The sequence below is a fragment of the Hibiscus syriacus genome, unplaced genomic scaffold (genome assembly GCF_006381635.1).
Source record: "Hibiscus syriacus cultivar Baekdansim isolate YM2019G1 unplaced genomic scaffold, ASM638163v2 tig00003715_pilon, whole genome shotgun sequence".
Lineage (NCBI taxonomy): Eukaryota > Viridiplantae > Streptophyta > Magnoliopsida > Malvales > Malvaceae > Hibiscus > Hibiscus syriacus.
Window position 1 is genome coordinate 2,389,721 of NW_024061980.1, and position 19,166 is coordinate 2,408,886.

Sequence of the window (19,166 nt, forward strand, 5' to 3'; positions counted from 1 at the left end):
ATATTTTAATATATTCACTAAGATTCGTCATGTCGAAATGACGAGTCCATTGAATTTTTTTTTTAAATTCATTAAAAAATTAAAAAATTTTAAAAAATGTAAATTTAATTACGTCGAGATGAAGAGTTTTCCTTGAATATTTTTTTTGCAACCGGTAACTTTTTAAATTTTAAAAAATTATCTTTAAAACTCATCACATCAATGTCACAAGTTTCTTCGAATATAATTTAAGAAAAAATATTAATTAAAAATAATATTACAAAAACTTAAATAAATAAAAATAATAATTTTATTACAAACTAATACAATGCATAATAAAATTTATTTATATTTTCGTAGTTCTTGACGATGCCGAAGAGTGATCGAATGCTAATGACGCGGGACTCATCGAGTACGTCGTGGTCATCCTCCTTGATTGTCTTCGTCTTCATCTTCGTTTGCTTCTTGAAGAGGAGATGTATTGAATAGGGGTGTTCAAAATCGGGTACCCGAACTTTTCGGGTACCAAAATATCAGTCAGTGTCGCCCATTACATTCGGGTACCCGGTTCATAATATTTTTATTTTTTCTTTAAGTTATATTATTTTAAAAAAAGTATTATATAGAAAAAATACTAACATTTAAAATTTAAAAGTCTATAATATATAATTCACACATAAATTTAAAAATTCAAATTACATAATTAAAAGTAACTTATCAAAAATTAAAATAAAAATATAATTAAATTTCAAATGTTTTGAAGTTAAAATAAATATTTAAAAAACAATTTAGAATGTTAATGTGAAATAATTTAAGAAAGTAAGAATTTAGAATGTTATGGGGATAAAATTTAAGAAAGTAGGAATTTAGAAGGTTTGACTGAAATAATTTGAGAAATATAAATAAAATTCTAATATAAAATAAAAGTAAAAATAATATATATATAAATATAATAAACTGGGTATCGTGTCAGCGGGTACCCTGTTAAGGGAGATTTTGTGACCTGGGTACCCGACCTAGAAAATCGAGTATTTTCAAAATAAATACATGATATTTTTAACTAGATCGGTTGGTCGACAAATCAAGTCAGCCGGGTTGGGTATTTTTAACACCCTGATTATTGAATATCACTATGCTTTGAGATGCACCTTCGAAATACGACGATGGGCTAATGATATTTGACGCCATCATTGTTGTCATTGACTCTACTTGCCTATGTTGTTAACCATATATAATATGATCCCATTCACCCTTACCCTCATATTTAGTCGAAGATGTTTAAGTGTTTTGCATTGCATCACACAAACTTCTAACCTAATTCGACTAAGTCTCCAATGAAGCATGATATGAAGGATAAAAACCAAAATTGGTCTGAGATGCAAAATAATTGACAGAAGTAAAAAATGAATATGTCGATGATGATTTGTTGGCCTTTGTGAATTTGGCATTTCCTTGTTCTCATTCTTTTTACTTTTTCGATGTCGTTAAATATGGTTTCTCATTTGCTTCATAATTTTGGAGGTAGTGAGAAATGTCAAAATCAAGGTCAACAGGTGTAATCTCGTAATGCATAAGGACTGATAAATGACGCTGATTTCATTCCCATGTTATTTCAACGCTCTGATACCATATTGGATTTCTCTACTAAACTAAGAGATTAAAATCATATTATTGATATTTTATATGTGTGTAAACTACAGAGGTAAGTAATCCTTATATACAAGTTGTATGCATGCAGTTAACCCTAACATAAGCATAACAACTTCATCAACAACCAAGTAACATACTCATAACGTCATAACGTCAAAATGTCTATGATACACAAGTTTCACGTTGTAACAACCCCAACCCGTATCCAACCCGGATACGAGTCAGAGATAATACATTGACTTTTAAAACACATCCCATTACAAATAATAGCAAAATATTTGAACTTATATTGCGAAAAATACAATAATATACATATGGTAATATAAGTTTACCAAAATATTCAGAGCATACACAACTTAACTCTTTAGTTACATGCCAACATCCATTTTCATAACAAAATGACCTACTGATTAAGTTGCTTCTGATCTTATAGTTGCAGGAGTAATGTTGTCCAGCTGCTTAACCTCGATCGTCTACTTTATCGAATCCTACGTGTGAAATACTCACACGCTAAGTCATCGACTTAGTGAGGTAATATAATAATAATATCGATAAATATAAAGTAATTGCCAAAATAAGATGGGTTGCAATGATAAGATGTATGTAAACAATGCAATAACCAGAACCATGTTTCTTACACATATACTTATCAAATTCACATTCATAAGTTCGCCTTAGTAAGTTCATTAGCCCATGGTACCATACAGAGAACCTAAGGTATGTGAGTACTGTGAGGTTGTGCACTATGTTGTCACCACAGCTCATATAATTGTACCTAAGTGCCACGTAGAATTGCACCGGAGTGCCGCGTAGAATTGCACCGTAGTGCCATATAATAATGTCCATAAAGACCACATATCATTCCTTAAGAATCATATACATATGCCAAGGATCAAGTATGTGTCTCACCAGACCTCACACATGTTCCAAAGAATACATATATGTCCCGAATGACCACATATCATTCCTTAAGAATCATATGCATATGCCAAGGATCAAGTATGTGTCTCACCAGACCTCACACATGTTCTAAAGAATACATATATGTCCCGAATGACCACATAGACCCTCTACCCTTGGCATGCCAACTATACCTATAGTTCTCATTTATATAACATGGGCTTTCACAATTTATCTTATTTGTATCACGTAGACATATTATTTTCATACCTTTATCACATAACTTATATAACCTTTTCTTGTATATTCATGTCCCATAATGCATATGGTATGGATTCATGTCAAATATCATAATATGAAATACTATCATGTATCAAAATATTGAATCTAGACTTATCACAAGTCTAGAACTGAATAAAATACATATTAATGCTATGCATATGCACTCACCTAGATTTCTTTGTCTTTCCCTCGATTGATCCTACTTGTTGATGGTTCTGGAACTCGTTTAGGCTCGATATCTACATAGTAATTCATTGATACTTATCAGTATACTAATTAATATATTCTAAACTATCATTTCTTAGGCTAAAAGAAAAGTCATTTTCATCTTTTAATGGAGGTATGCATCGATGCACTACACCATGCATCAATGCATAAATCCTATTCGATGTTTGTATTTAATGGGGATGCATCGATGCACTCCTTATGCATCGATGCATAAATCCTATTTGATGTTTTCTTTTTAAATTAATACATCGATGCACTGTATGTGCATCGATGCACCTTAAACAATTTCTGGGATTTATCATATGTGCATCGATGCACATTGCTCAGAATTGTCATTTTAGCACGAAAATCTCTTCTTAGTCTACTTAACACTTTATATTTCCCCTCTTTATATATCCTTAACTTGCATACTCTTACTTAAACTAATTATTATCCATTCCATACTTTTGAAACTTAAAATTCCAATTCTCCATGTAGAATTTAAGAATCTAACCCAAATTCCAACATTTTCTAATTTGAATTCTAACACCTCATAGTTCTTAGTTAGATTTATGACAAGTCAAATTCCACTTCTAATTCTTATTAGGAACTCTAATCCAAGATTTCACTTTTCTACTTCCTTTCTTTGATTCTTCATATTCTCCTCATCTTATGGTTTTAAGATAATCTAAGCTTTCCTTAAGCTTAGTTATCAACTAAGGATAAAAAAGAAACCTTAAATTCATCAAGAATTTAATCAACAATAAAACTCACCTTTAGCTTGGTCTCTCGACGGAGAAGAAGAAGTGAATAAGAAGAGAAATCTGGAAACTTTTGTTCTCTTTATTTGCCTTCCACGTGGATTTAAATATCCTCATCTAATATTTAATTATTTCCCCTATTAAAAGACTCATTTATCCCTTTAGTTCCTCTTTCTTTGTTAATTGATCCTACACAAAACATTCCCATTAAATCTTTCAACTATTCAATTTATCTACTTTGGTCATTGAATTTTATAATTTCATAATTTGATCACTAACCCGGTATGGAGGATGTTACAAATCTCCCTCCCTTAAAAAAATCCGTCCTCGAATTTTCATTATACGAACAGATGGGGATATTGAAGTCGCATATCTTCTTCACGTTCCCACGTAGCTTCTTCTACTTTGTGATTTCACCAAAGAACCTTGACCAACGGAACTGTCTTACTTCTTAACTGTTTTACTTCAAAAGCCAATATTCTCACTGGTTCTTCTTCATATGTTAGATCCGATTGGACTTCTACTTGTTCTGGTGCAATGATGTGAGAGGGATCGGACCTATATCTTCGTAACATGGACACATGGAAGACGTTATGGATCTTCTCCATTTCCGCTGGCAAAGATAACTGATATGCCACGGGTCCTATTCTCTTAACAACTTCATATGGCCCAATGAATCTAGGACTTAACTTTCCTTTCCGACCAAAACGTAATATTTTCTTCCAAGGAGATACTTTAAGGAAAACTTTATATCCAACCTCGAACTCAATCTCTTTTCTTTTAAGATCAGAATAGGACTTTTGCCGATCATAGGCCACTTTGAGGTTATGTTGAATTTCTCGAACTTTTTGTTCTACAACTTGAATTAAATCCGGACCAAGAACACTTCGATCTTTGAGTTCATACCAATTTAATGGAGTACGACATTTCCTCCCATATAATGCCTCATATGGGGCCATCTTTATACTAGACTTATAACTATTGTTGTAAGCGAACTCTGCCAGCGGCAAATACTTTTCTCATGATCCTTTGAATTCCATTACGCATGCTCTCAACATATCTTCCAATATCTGAATAGTTTTCTCTGATTGCCCGTCAGTCTGAGGATGAAAAGCCGTACTAAAGTTTAAACGAGTCCCCAACGCTCCATGCAAAGATTTCCAGAATCTAGAAGTGAATCGAGGGTCTCGATCAGAGACTATGAAAACAGGCACTCCATGCAATCTAATAACTTCTCTAATATACAGCTCTGTATATTTTTCCATATAGAAATATGTTCTAACCGGGAGAAAATGCGCTGACTTAGTTAATCGATCAATAATTACCCAGATTGATTCTCTTTTGTTTGGAGTCAAGGGTAACCCCGAAACAAAATCCATCGTAACATTTTCCCATTTCCATTGAGGAATGACAAGCGGTTGTAATAATCCTGACGAAACTTGATGCTCAGCTTTGACTTGTTGACATGTCAAACACTTAGACACAAATTCGGTGATGTTTCGTTTCATTCCTGGCCACCAAAATTGATCCTTCAAATCCATATACATCTTGGTTCCACCCGGGTGCATCGTTAACGGACTGCAATGAGCCTTTGTTAATATTTCTTTATTCAAGTCGTCATTGTCGGGTATTACAATTCTTCCTTTACAATATAGATTTCCATCTGACTTAACCTCAAAGTCTTTAATCTCTTTGTTCCTTACTTGCTCAATTCTTTTCAAACACGTTTCATATTTACTTTGCAATTCTCCTATTCGTTCCAACCATACTGGTTTAAGTGTTAACTCTGTACAAAGACCACTGTCTCCCGTTAAAGATAATCTTGCGTCCATAGCTCGTAAAGCTGCAAACGTCTTTATACTCAAAGCATCTGCTACCACGTTAGCCTTTCTATCACATCATAATCTTTTAAGAACTCTACCCATCTACGTTGCCTCAAATTCAACTCTTTTTGAGTCATCAGGTACTTCAAACTTTTATGGTCTGTATACAAGTAACATTTTTCTCCATACAGATAATGATGCTAAATCTTGATAGCGAACACCACAGCAGCCATTTCTAAATCATGGGTGGGGTAATTCTTTTCATGTGGTTTCAACTGCCTCGATGCATACGCTACCACCTTCCCTTCTTGCATTAATACACACCCCAACCCGTTGTGGGATGCGTCACTGTATACTACAAAATTCTTGCCAGATTCCGGTTGAACCAATGTCGGAGTTTCTGTCAGAATTCTCGTTAAAGCTTCAAAACTTTCTTGACATTCAGAAGTCCAAACAAACGGTACATTCTTTCTCATCATCTTTGTTAAAGGCAACACTATCATCAAAAAATTCTTAACGAATCTTCGATAATAACCGGCAAGTTCAAGGAAACTCCGAACTTCAGATACATTCTTTGGAACTTCCCAGTCCATTATAGCTTTAACCTTCTGTGGGTCCACTCTAATCCCAACTGCCGAGATCACATGCCCCAAGAAAATTACTTCGTTTAGTCAGAATTCACATTTTGGACAATTTCGCATAGAGATTTTTATCCCTGAGAATTTGCAAAACTAGCCTCAGATGTGCGCTGTGCTCTTCAATGAAATTTGAGTAAACCAGTATGTCATCAATAAAGACAACAACAAACTGGTCCAAATAGGGCTAAAAAATCATGTTCATGAGATCCATGAAAGCAGCTGGTGCATTCGTTACTCCGAATGGCATTACGATGAATTCATAATGACCATATCTCGTTCTGAAAGCCGTCTTCGGAATATATTTCTCCTGAATCTTCAATTGATGATAACCCGAACGTAGATCGATCTTCGAAAATACCGAAGCTCCTTTTAGTTGATCAAACAAGTCATCAATGCGCGGAAGGGGATACTTGTTCTTGATGGTCACCTTATTAAGCTGTCGATAATCAATACAGAGATGCATTGATCCATCATTCTTCTTAACAAGTAACACCGGAGCTCCCCAAGGTGATACACTTGGTCGAATAAATTCCTTTCCTAACAACTCTTGCAATTGATTCTTTAACTCTTGCAATTCTTTCGGAGCCATCCGATAAGGTGCCATTGCAATTGGAGCGGTTCCTGGCATTACTTCAATTTGAAATTCTACCTCTCTATCTGGAGGTAATCCTGGCAACTCAGCCAGGAAAACTTCAGGGAATTCTTGAACTATTGGAATCTCCTCTATCCCTTTCTCTATCACTCTTAAATCTATCACATTTGCAAGAAATCTTTGACATCCTTGTAGCAATAGCTTCTTAGCTGACATTACTGACATTACATTTGCTAAGGGATTAAACTTTTCACTGCTCACACTTATCTATGTTCCTCATGGACTTTTCAGGGTTACCTTTTTCAATCTGCAATTAATATCTCCATAGTAACGGAACAACCAATCCATTCCCAGAATCACTTCAAACTCGTCAAAGGGTAATTCTATCAGATTAGCAGGGAATTCAATTCCCTGAACCTTTATGGGACACCCCTTACAGACTTTATTCACCCGAGCACTATGGCCTAAAGGAGTTGTTACTATAATCTCATTACTCGTAGCTTCTAAGGGAATCCTCAATTCATTTACTAACTTACTTGTAATATAAGAATAATTAGAACCCGGATCAATCAGTACCAATACTAATTTATCGTACAGCTGAAAAGTACCTGCTATAATATCAGGGTCATCACGGTCTTCACTTGTCTTTAGATGGTACACCCGTGCAGTTGACCGAACTTCAGGTTGAGCAGAGAATTAGACGGGTTCCTTCCTCTGCCTCTTCCTCTTTGTGAGGAAGAACCAACTCTTTCAGATGGTGCAGGCTCACCAACCATCAATGGACAATCCCGGATAAAATGTCCGGCATCTCCGCATCGAAAACAAGTCCCAGCAGCCATCCGATAAGCCTCATAATGGTTTTTCCCACAGTACTGACACTGTCTCGCTTGACTCGGAGTAGATCTCTCAACACCAGATCTCACTGACTGCGTCTGTCTAGGATTTGCCTGACTTTCTCCCCTAGCATACGATGCAACTGATTCTGATCTAGCTTATGATCGAAATCCTGAGTCTCTTCCCCTTTTTGATGGTGCTGAGCTAGAAGAAACACCCGTTCTCTTTGATGTCTAAACTCTAAAATCCTCAAATCTCTCATTCTGAGCTCTTTCAAGAGCCTTGGCACGATTGATCACCTCTTGGAACGAGGACAAATTCAATACTATCAGCATCTCTTTCAATCTAGGGCGCAAACCCTCCACAAACCATTCACAAGCCTCTTTTTCAGTAGGCACAAGCTCGGATGCAAACCTACTCAAGTTGTTGAACTCATATTCATACTCATATACAGAGCAGTTCATCTGTTTCAAATTCAAAAACTCCTGCTTCATCTGTGGAATAAATTGATCTCCAATGTACTTGTTTTTAAATTCATCTAAGAATAAAGACCAAGTCAATTGGTCATTGGACATCCTCAGGGTGACGTTCGTCCACCATATTCTCGCCTGACCCCTCAACAACGAGACAGCTCCATCTAACTTCTCCACTTCAGAACAGTGGAGACCATCCAACATGATTTTTAAATCATTTAACCAAAGATCTGTCGCAACCGGACCTTCTTCGGTTTCTCCCTTAAATTCGGGAGCTCCTAAACCTCTCAACTCTTTTGCTACATTCATCCTTTGAGTTGGTGGAGCAGGAGGTTGAAGACGCGTTAGAATAGCGTCTAACGTTCTGAAGAACATATCTTGATCTTGTACAGGCACTCCTTGAGATGCCTGTTCTTCACCTTGCCTGGCCAGGGCAGGTGAATTACTGCTTTCAGCAGGCCTATCTTCTCCCGCTTCACTTCGGGAGCTATTATATCCGGACATCTAATAAGAATAAACACATTGTTCTATTAGCAAAACAGCATACTCATACTATACCAGATCAGAAGTTCTCACTATTTGTTTGCATGTATTCTATTTAAAGACTCTATAGACTCTGGTTTATGCCTAGAATCGGCTAAACCATAACTCTGATACCATTAAATGTAACAACCCCAACCCGTATCCAACCCGGATACGAGTCAGAGATATTACATTGACTTTTAAAACACAACTCATTACAAATAATAGCAAAATATTTGAACTTATATTACGAAAAATACAATAATATACATATGGTAATATAAGTTTACCAAAATATTCAGAGCATACACAACTTAACTCTTTAGTTACATGTCAACATCAATTTTCATAACAAAATGACCTACTGATTAAGTTGCTTCTGATCTGATAGTTGCAGGAGTAATGTTGTTCAGCTGCTTAACCTCGATCGTCTTCTTTATCGAATCCTACGTGTTAAACACTCACACGCTAAGTCATCGACTTAGTGAGGTAATATAATAATAATATCGATAAATATAAAGTAATTGCCAAAATAAGATGGGTTGCAATGATAAGATGTATGTAAACAATGCAATAACCAGAACCATGTTTCTTATACATATACTTATCAAATTCACATTCATAAGTTCGCCTTAGTAAGTTCATTAGCCCATGGTACCATACAGAGAACCTAAGGTATGTGAGTATTGTGAGGTTGTGCACTATGCTGTCACCACAGCTCATATAATTGCACCTAAGTGCCACGTAGAATTGCACCGGAGTGCCGCGTAGAATTGCACCGTAGTGCCATATAATAATGTCCATAAAGACCACATATCATTCCTTAAGAATCATATACATATGCCAAGCATCAAGTATGTGTCTCACCAGACCTCACACATGTTCCAAAGAATACATATATGTCCCGAAGGACAACATATCATTCCTTAAGAATCATATGCATATGCCAAGGATCAAGTATGTGTCTCACCAGACCTCACACATGTTCCAAAGAATACATATATGTCCCGAAGGACCACATAGACCCTCTACCCTTGGCATGCCAACTATACCTATAGTTCTCATTTACATAACATGGGCTTTCACAATTTATCTTATTTGTATCACGTAGACATATTATTTTCATACCTTTATCACATAACTCATATAACTTTTTCTTGCATATTCATGTCCCATAATGCATATGGTATGGATTCATGTCATATATCATAATATGAAATACTATCATGTATCAAAATATTGAATCTATACTTATCACAAGTCTAGAACTGAATAAAATACATATTCATGCTATGCATATGCACTCACCTAGATTTCTTTGTCTTTCCCTCGATTGATCCTACTTGTTGATGGTTCCGGAACTCGTTTAGGCTCGATATCTACATAGTAATTCATTGATACTTATCAGTATACTAATTAATATATTCTAAACTATCATTTCTTAGGCTAAAAGAAAAGCCATTTTCATCTTTTAATGGAGGTATGCATCGATGCACTACACTATGCATCGATGCATAAATCCTATTCGATGTTTGTATTTAATGGGGATGCATCGATGCACTCTTTATGCATCGATGCACTCCTTATGCATCGATGCATAAATCCTATTCGATGTTTTCTTTTTAAATTAATGCATCGATGCACTGCATGTGCATCGATGCACCTTAAACAATTTCTGGGATTTATCATCGATGCATCGGTGCACAATGAATGTGCATCGATGCACATTGCTCAGAATTGTCATTTTAGCACGAAAATCTCTTCTTAGTCTACTTAACACTTTATATTTCCCCTCTTTATATATCCTTAACTTGCATACTCTTACTTAAACTAATTATTATCCATTCCATACTTTTGAAACTTAAAAATCCAATTCTCCATGTAGAATTTAAGAATCTAACTCAAATTCCAACATGTTCTAATTTGAATTCTAACACCTCATACTTCTTAGATAACTTTATGACAAGTCAAATTCCACTTCTAATTCTTATTAGGAACTCTAATCCAAGATTTCACTTTTCTACTTCCTTTCTTTGATTCTTCATATTCTCCGCATCTTATGGTTTTAAGATAATCTAAGCTTTCCTTAAGCTTAGTTATCAACTAAGGATCAATAAGAAACGTTAAATTCATCAAGAATTTAATCAACAATAAAACTCACCTTTAGCTTGGTCTCTCGATGGAGAAGAAGAAGTGAAGAAGAAGAGAAATCTGGAAACTTTTGTTCTCTTCATTTGCCTTCCACGTGGATTTAAATATCCTCATCTAATATTTAATTATTTCCCCTATTAAAAGACTCCTTTACCCCTTTAGTTCCTCCTTCTTTGTTAATTGATCCTACACAAAACATTCCCATTAAATCTTTCAACTATTCAATTTATCTACTTTGGTCATTGAATTTTATAATTTCACAATTTGATCACTAACCCGGTATAGAGGATGTTACACACGTGTAACAAGTAGTTACTCTAATATCCAGTGACGATAATATTATCTACATGTACTAAGATATATGTCATCTTTCCACCTTTGTTCTTGACAAAAAAAGAGTTGTCTACTGGTGAGCTCTTAAAACCTATGTCAAGAACATAGCTTCTTAACCTTAAAATCAATTTCGTGGTGCTCTCCGAAGCCCATACAAAGACTTTTGCAGCTTACAAACAAGCATATAATCTTCCAATACCTGTTTCTCGAATACTTGGGGTTGTTGTATCTCTCAATAGTTCCATTAGCATTTCTTTTAACTCTGAACAACCACTTACAACCTACAGCTAATCGTCCTTTGGGCAAGGGAACTAATGTCTAAGTATTATTTCTTTCCAAGATTTCATACTCAACATGAACGACTTTGTAATGAGGAGATTGAAGTGCCTCGTGTACTGTATCTGGTTCCTTCTCAACATCTTTATGAATCAACAAATATAATTTTGGTTTGAAAATCCCATGTTTGATCCTATTAAGCATAGGAAATCCAGTCATGGGAACTGTAGTCAGTGGGTCTATCACCTCTTGAACACTCTGAGCCGCAAGACTTTAAACTGCTTCAGTCACATGACTATCCTCAACAGCCATCTCATTTTGTCCTCTAATTTTTGAACCATAATCCACTGATTGAGAGTCAACACTTCTGTTACCTGAATTGTGGCTAAAACTAGGCATAGGGTTTTGTTTCTAACTAGATATAGGATTCTGTTGCTTACTGGGCATAGGAGACAAGGGAGTGGCACAATCTCCCATACTATTTTATGGAGAAACAGTTACATTAGTATCATATGGACCAACCGCCAACTCGTCTTGATTTTTGTGCATTGTGGTCGACTCCATGCATACTTCTCCTGCACATCAACAACAAGAAACTGAAGAAGAACTTTATCAGATCCTTGTTCAATGTCTCGAACAAGTGTGTCTCACTTGCATTCACCTGCGAAAGAAAAACAAGTTTCATAAAAAACAACATGCCTGGAAATATAAACTCTTCCATCTGGCGCCATGCATTGATATTCTTTGTGTTGAGGATTATATCCAAGAAAAGTGCATGGCTGATATCTATAGCTTAATTTGTGATTCTGATAGGGTCGTAAATAAAGGAAGCAACGACAACCAAACACCCTCATGAACCCATAATCTAGTACCCTGTTGTATAACACGAACATGATGGCGAAGCAGTAACTTTGTGCAAATGTCAAGGCCAACAAGCTATGTACGGAAACAAAAATAAACAATCAAAATTTCCTCAAGTTAACATACCATTTTAATCAAATACTGAATACGAAAATCAAAAGTTGCTAAAAGAATAAAAAGTACCATGCAAACTACTCTTTTCAAAACAAAAACCACTATGCTAACCTTGGGCAGAATTTCAAGGAAGACAGGCATGAGACAGAAAAATATAGAGAAATGGTTACCAAAAGTGGATTGAGCAGGCAGAGCTATATCATGGTGGTAAGAACCATAGGAAACTTTGATCTTGATCATAGGAGCAGAGGAAGCAGCCCCCATGTTCCTCTTCTGAACGAGCATACCACCAGGTCTAAGCTCCCACTCTATCTCCCCTTTAACCACATTATTCACCGTCTATCTCTAACCACATTGTTCACCACTAACCTTTTTGAAGATAAAAATCTTTTCATAGTCAGAAAATGAAGTCTCTGCACCAAAAATTGAAAAAGAAAATTAGGAAAGGTGGAGTTGGTTGAGAGAGAGGTACGAGTCTGAGCTAATTCCAATAGCTAAGGCTGAACTAAAGAGGATTGAGTAAGCAAATAAAAATTGCTTTGAGACAATGACACTCCAACATAACCCTTTTTTAAATAAAATAAAAAAAGGAGTTACCGGTTGGCCAACTTCAAGCTCGTGTGTCTGTCTCGTGTAGTACTGTGTTTTCTTTGTTTATTTTTACATGTAGAAATCGTGATGTTGGCAAAATCCCAAAGCAGTTGTAGCCTAAATGTGCCAGGTGGAGGGTCCACAAGATGAGAATTATAGGATCGAACGACCCACACTTGTACCAAAAAGTATATCACATGATGTAACTGATGAGACAGGAGGGGCCAACGCTTTAACTTCAGAGTTCAGGGGAAGCCTTGATAGATGCTAGTTGAAGCCTCCTCCTTGCAGTCGAGGACATCTCTTCAGAGAATTTACGGTATTCCAAACTCAGAATATGGTGATCGTAATATTCAACTCCTAAATCTATATAACCATGGATATAAATACACGCATATATACTGGGTACAAAGACCCATTCCACTCCTTTGGGTTTATAGAAAAGAACATAACTAATATATAATCTTTTTAAAGGAAAATAAGAGTTGTATAATGATGAAACTCGGGATTTATGTCAACTGATTGGCTTGGTAACAAGTTATTTATCCTACAACTACAGTATATAATTTCTCTAATTCAATGAAAGTGACTGATTTCTTTTAAAAACATAATGAAATAATTATTTCGTTATAAGCACTTATTAATCAAATCATAAAAACCTTAAATACCAGTTGAATCTTAATCCGATTGTCGCCAAACAAATGAAATTTAAAAGTTTAGTGATGAAACTGAGCAATTTTAAAGTTGAGTGATCAAAACAAAAATATGGGTAAAATTGAGTGACCAAAAAAATAGTTGAACGTTTGGTTAAATAGGAGACAACAAGAACTGTGTTGAACCCAAACCGATGAATGATGATATACATATTTACTCGTATAGATTATTACCTGATTACGTACTGTAGAAATAAACGGACGATTAAGCTGAACCTTGTGGAGGGTGGGAGAACTACAATGTATGTGATTATTATATGCGAAGATAGGGCGGATGCAGTACTACATTAATGTCTATATATTATATCAACTAATTATTTTGATTCAGTACATAAAACAATACAAAAATAAATAAACCGATTAAACTCGGTATAGAAAAGTGGCTAAACACCACAAGACAACTCCCGTCAAGAGAGTTACGGGCAAACAGGACAGAAGTGAGAGCAAGGACTACCAAAGCTTAAATCACACAAAAGGGAATGACTTATTCCTCAATGAAGCCACGGGTACGTGCGAGCATGGTAAGCAAGGAGCCGCTTGATTTGACCAAGGAGTCTACAAAGCGGAAAGTTACAATGCAGAACTGCCATATTTTAAATGCAACCGGATCCGACATTCCGAGCATCTTCTTGGCGCTAGCATTGTGAGCAAACCTGTGATATTCCATCTAAAATGGAACTTCTGTTTACTGTACTATCATTAAACACGCAGGAGATGACAAAGGCACCTTCAGGGACATGTGCGATAATCTAGATACTTCACTCAAAACAAAATAATTGAACTAAGTAAAACGAAATGGTGCTCTGTAGCATTGCATATTCATGTTGTCAAAACTGTTACTCTCTTTTGGCCCATAAATGCTTGCCGAAGCCAATGATACCTATCCTGGTAATGCTCAAGGGAGAAGCAAAGCTGCCTTATAACTTCTCTTTTCTCTTCTGCTCCCTCCAGTATCTTGATTCTTTGCCTCTCAATCACATCCTCTAGTTCCTTGGCTTTTGATTCCAGTTCCTCCACCAATTTATTTGCTCCTTCAGCGCTAGCAATTAGCTCCCCATGTTCCACATTTAATTCTTGGAGATGCTTGTCCATTTCAACAATCTGATTATCCCTAGAACTAATCTCTGCTCTGAGTGATACAATATTATTCTCAAGCACATCCCTCTCAGCTTTTAAAGTCTCAAGGTTTTCATTCAAAACTTTAATGCAATCGCTTCTCTCAGCAATCTCCAGTCTTAAATGCTCAATTTCACCACGAAGCGTCTCCTCTGATTCTCTTTTATCATTCACAGCTTTTCTGATGTCCTCCTCCAAGGACCGGCCACGTGCTTCCCAATCCCTGAGCTGTTCTTCCAAACAAATTCGTCCCTCCAACAATTTTGATATTTCAGCTTTGATATGAGCCTTTTCGGGGAAAATCTTCTGCTCGGCATCAGATACAGCTATCTTCAAATCCCGGATCTCATGATCCCTGTCTGATAAACTATTCTTTAACATTGCAATTCTATCCTGCAGCTTGGAAACCTCTCTTTTCTCTGTATTCAGTTTGGATTTCCATGTGACTATCTCCCTTTGAGCCGTATCAAGCTGACCCTGCAGCTTTTGAATTTTTTCATAAGACTGCTTCTTCTCCAGCTTCAAACTAGCAATTTCTTTCTCAGAACCCTGGAGCACTTCTTTAGTAATGGTTAATTCTTCCACAAGTTCTTGCATCTTGCCATCTGCATGTTTATTATCTTTCTCAGATATACCATTCTTACTTTCAAGATCCATTAAAGCCTGATTTACCTCAATCTGCTCTGTCTTGTGCATCTTGACACTTCCTTCTTCAGATGAATCCGAGTCAGCTGCCTCTAGTGGTTTATATTTTTGGAGCTCGATCCTCAACCGGGTGACTTTTTCTTCAGTGAGCTGTATTTTTCTGTTAGCAATTTCAAGTTTGTCCTCATACTCCCTAATTCTAGCAAGAAGTTCAGAATTATTATTTTTTGTCCCTCTTACCGAGCCATCTGTATTTTCTTCCTCTAGCATCCGTAGCTTCTGTTTCACTTCATGGAGCTCAATCTCCAACTCGACCATTTTCCTGTTCAACCCTTGATCACTCCCATTCCCTGATAAAACTGAGTAATTATTGACTGAGGAAGCATCAGATTCTGTTTCAGAATCTGTTCGAGTAGATAACTCGTCCTCTTCTTTCTGGTACACATCACTCCCACCAGAACCAAGGAAGACACTAAAACCAGCAGCTCGTGGGCCAGATTTACGACGACTCAGCCTTTGGTCTGAAGCTGGCCAATTCGAGGGTGGATCAGAAGTAATATCAGAAATGTCAGAACCCTGAGATTGGAGGTCAGATGGAATATTCCTCCTCAATTCTCCTGTCAAGTGGTCATAACGCTCTGCCAAAGAGCGATGCATGCGGTAGAACTCCTCAACGTGAGACACAAGTTCTGGCCTCCTCTGATAATACATCTCAGCCTTTTTTGCAAATGAATCTCCATCATCTTCAATCAGCTTCAGCATCTGCTTGACGCTACGATCCATTTCTGTAGTCAACAATCTTAATGTTATTTTCTTGTTTGACATTTCCAGAATTTTATTGATTTCAGAAACAAAATTCTCTATAAGATGCAGAAGAGAAAAGCACCAGAACCATGATAACAGCGGAAACGATTAATAGTATGCTACCCTGCTTTCTCATTTAGTAACTTTTGCTTCTTTAAGAACCTAAACATGTCTTTGCTTCACCCAAAAGATAGATTAAGCATCTAAACATTGTAACAAACTGTTCAGCTCAAGAAGATGTAAAACACCTACAACATTTACCTTTGACATGCATACAAGAAATGAAAAGACCACTCGGCGAACACAGGAAAGAATTAAGATTTAAATCGCCTATGATATTTCAGTTGTGACAAAGGACACAAGAAAAGGCATGTTGGAACTTGGAAGTATTTGCTATAATCTTATGGTCATCCACCCATAAAAGTCAATGCTGTAACAGTACCGATCTTAAACCAGTACCAAGTAATTCAAGTACCATTCTGGTTAAAATTTCAGTCGATACCGGTTGGTAAAAGGTTTTAATATTTTAAACCAACTTCTAATTCTTTATATCTTAACTCTTTTTTATTTTTTGCATTAACTTATTTAATAATTTTAAGACTAATATTTTAATATAAATATATTTATAGGTATGTAATTGAGGTATATTTGTATTCTATATGATATATATATATATGCTTTAAAAAATAACGATAAACCTGAAATGGTATACAGAAAACACACTGGTACCAAGTGCCAGTACTGGAGAAGAAACAGAACACCCACCGCTATGGTATTGACTACTTAGCTTCAACTCAAATTGATTAGTTGCCTGAATTCTGGAAAGGAAATTTGGTGTGGGTGTTGTTTGGGGGGGGGGGTTGGATTATAGCAGCACCTTCCTTAGAACTTACCCTCAACATTTTCTGCTAGCCACCTTGAATTCTTGGGGCTGATGTGGCTATCCCACCACCATGAATGTGACTTTCTGGATTCAAGTCTCTTCATACTTTTAGTTAAATGACCCTAAAATGAGAGGGGAAAAAACAAAATTAAGAAACATATAACATCTTCACTGCACAATCGATAATGATATTTTTCAAAAGTTATTTGAACAAAATTAAGAAAATCTCTCTGAATAGGAAAAGTGCTGCTTTAGCAATAGACTAGCATATTTTTTATGAATAAAGAATTAATTGGTGGCATCAGAATGCAAGAACATTTTGTATTAATGATTCCCACTACATAGCTTATGTTGTTATCTTGACTATAATCATAACATGAATAAGTAGATGTTGAAATTGAGCTTGGATTATTAGGCTAGAAGTAGAGGATATTACATACATATTGTAATAAGAAAATTCAGAAGTGGAAAATGCTAATGATAAAAGCTTGCTATCATACAAAGGGTAAAAGATAAAAGGAACCTAGACATGTATAGCTGTAGATATAGTTAAGTAAGCTAACGAAAGAAGTATGTTTAGGAAAAGGAACAGATTAATTTCGTACTGAAGAATTTGCCATCTTGGAAGCTGGCTAGAAGTATGCTGATCACCGATCAGTATCGGGTATAAAAAAAACCTGGGTTCAGAGAAACAGTGCAAATCAGTATCCAACCTACATAACAACAAAATTAGTACTTGTAAATAAAAGTATAGGGTTACAATACTTAAACATTATTACACTACCAGTAGAGTTTTAGTATTTGCACATGTATATAGCTGATAAAATGAATGATTCAATTGATTTGTTCCATTCCATAAGTATCAAATGGGGCATGGACTCCAGCTATAGCATGAGAAGGTGAGAGAGCACGCGCATTATTAGCGTCAGTTGAGTTGTACTCTGATTTCAAAGGAAAAATTAAGACTATTAGTAATTCAATTGTTTGTGCAACTTTGAGAAGAAGACATCCAGCTGTGTTTCGATGCATTCCGTCATTCTAAGACTAATTTACTCGCAAAAATACAAAAAAAATGGAAGCAAGATAAGGACAAGTTTTTGGGACGGATATGGATAACCAGAAGAAACCAAAATGGGATAGAAATGGTATCACTCAAAAAGCGTTGATTTGATGCGGTTAATCAAATAATTCGATAGGAATAATAGAAGAACAGAACATCTGATAGATTTCTACATCATAAATATCATGAAGAGGATGTGACAAATCTCTAAAATCATTTGAGTAGTACGCTGGTAGACATGTGATAACCTAAAGGCCGATCTCAATTTCCAGAACCCAGAAAACTATCCCGATTCGGTAATTGATTTGTTTTTTTTTTTAAAAATAGTAGTAGTAGTAGGCAGTAGCAGAAGAAGAAGAAGAAGATTAGTGCGAAAGATGAAGTAAAGAACTTACAGAGAAAAGGGAAGAGGCTTTGGACAACTTTCCGAATCTCTTTTGTATTTGTTGCTTAATTTGTCATGGAAGAGAGAGAGAGAGAGAGACTGTGAAGCGTCGGGAATAAAGAGAAATGGTATGGGCAAAGCGGCTTTGTTTTAATATCTATCCATGTTCACATGGGCATGCAACAAAGTCAACAAACTCGCATCTTTTTTCTTACCTCCTCACTTATTTATTTATTATTAGTGTTTAAATGATGATTACCATTTTTCATCCAAAATAAAATAAACAAGGGTTGAGTGTATTAAATTCTCTCTTCAATCATATTTAATGTTTGATTTTTATTTTATTTTATTTTAATATTTCGTTATTAAAATTTTAATAGGTTTAGTATTTAAATTATCAATTTTAATCTATTTTAATATCTAATTTTTTTTAATTTTTTAAATAAAATAATATTAAATTTTAACAGGTATTAAAATTAAAAAAAAATTAAATGTTAGGGGTAATTTAAAAAAAATTAAACATTAAAATAGATTAAAACTGATTGTTTAAGCACTAAATATGTAGTTTACCCA

The 19,166-nt window shown here is 35.6% G+C and overlaps 1 protein-coding gene across 3 annotated transcripts; it reads right to left on the reverse strand.

The window, feature by feature from the left end:
- Window positions 1-13,983: 13,983 nt before the first annotated feature.
- LOC120180862 (protein NETWORKED 4A-like) lies at window positions 13,984-18,688 on the reverse strand. Of its 3 annotated transcripts, XM_039186159.1 has the most exons (5): window positions 18,604-18,688; window positions 17,933-18,089; window positions 17,754-17,825; window positions 17,159-17,270; window positions 13,984-16,246 (listed from the first exon to the last, which is right to left on the reverse strand). In XM_039186159.1, the coding sequence occupies exons 3-5, from the start codon at window positions 17,766-17,768 to the stop codon at window positions 14,520-14,522; spliced, it is 1,854 nt and encodes a 617-aa protein (XP_039042090.1). In that variant the 5' UTR covers window positions 17,769-17,825; window positions 17,933-18,089; window positions 18,604-18,688; the 3' UTR covers window positions 13,984-14,519. The 3 variants fall into 3 exon arrangements, with proteins under 3 accessions (XP_039042090.1, XP_039042084.1, XP_039042096.1); XM_039186153.1 differs by lacking the exon at window positions 18,604-18,688 and having other exon boundaries at window positions 17,933-18,209; XM_039186165.1 differs by lacking the exons at window positions 17,754-17,825; window positions 17,933-18,089 and having other exon boundaries at window positions 18,611-18,662.
- Window positions 18,689-19,166: the final 478 nt, after the last annotated feature.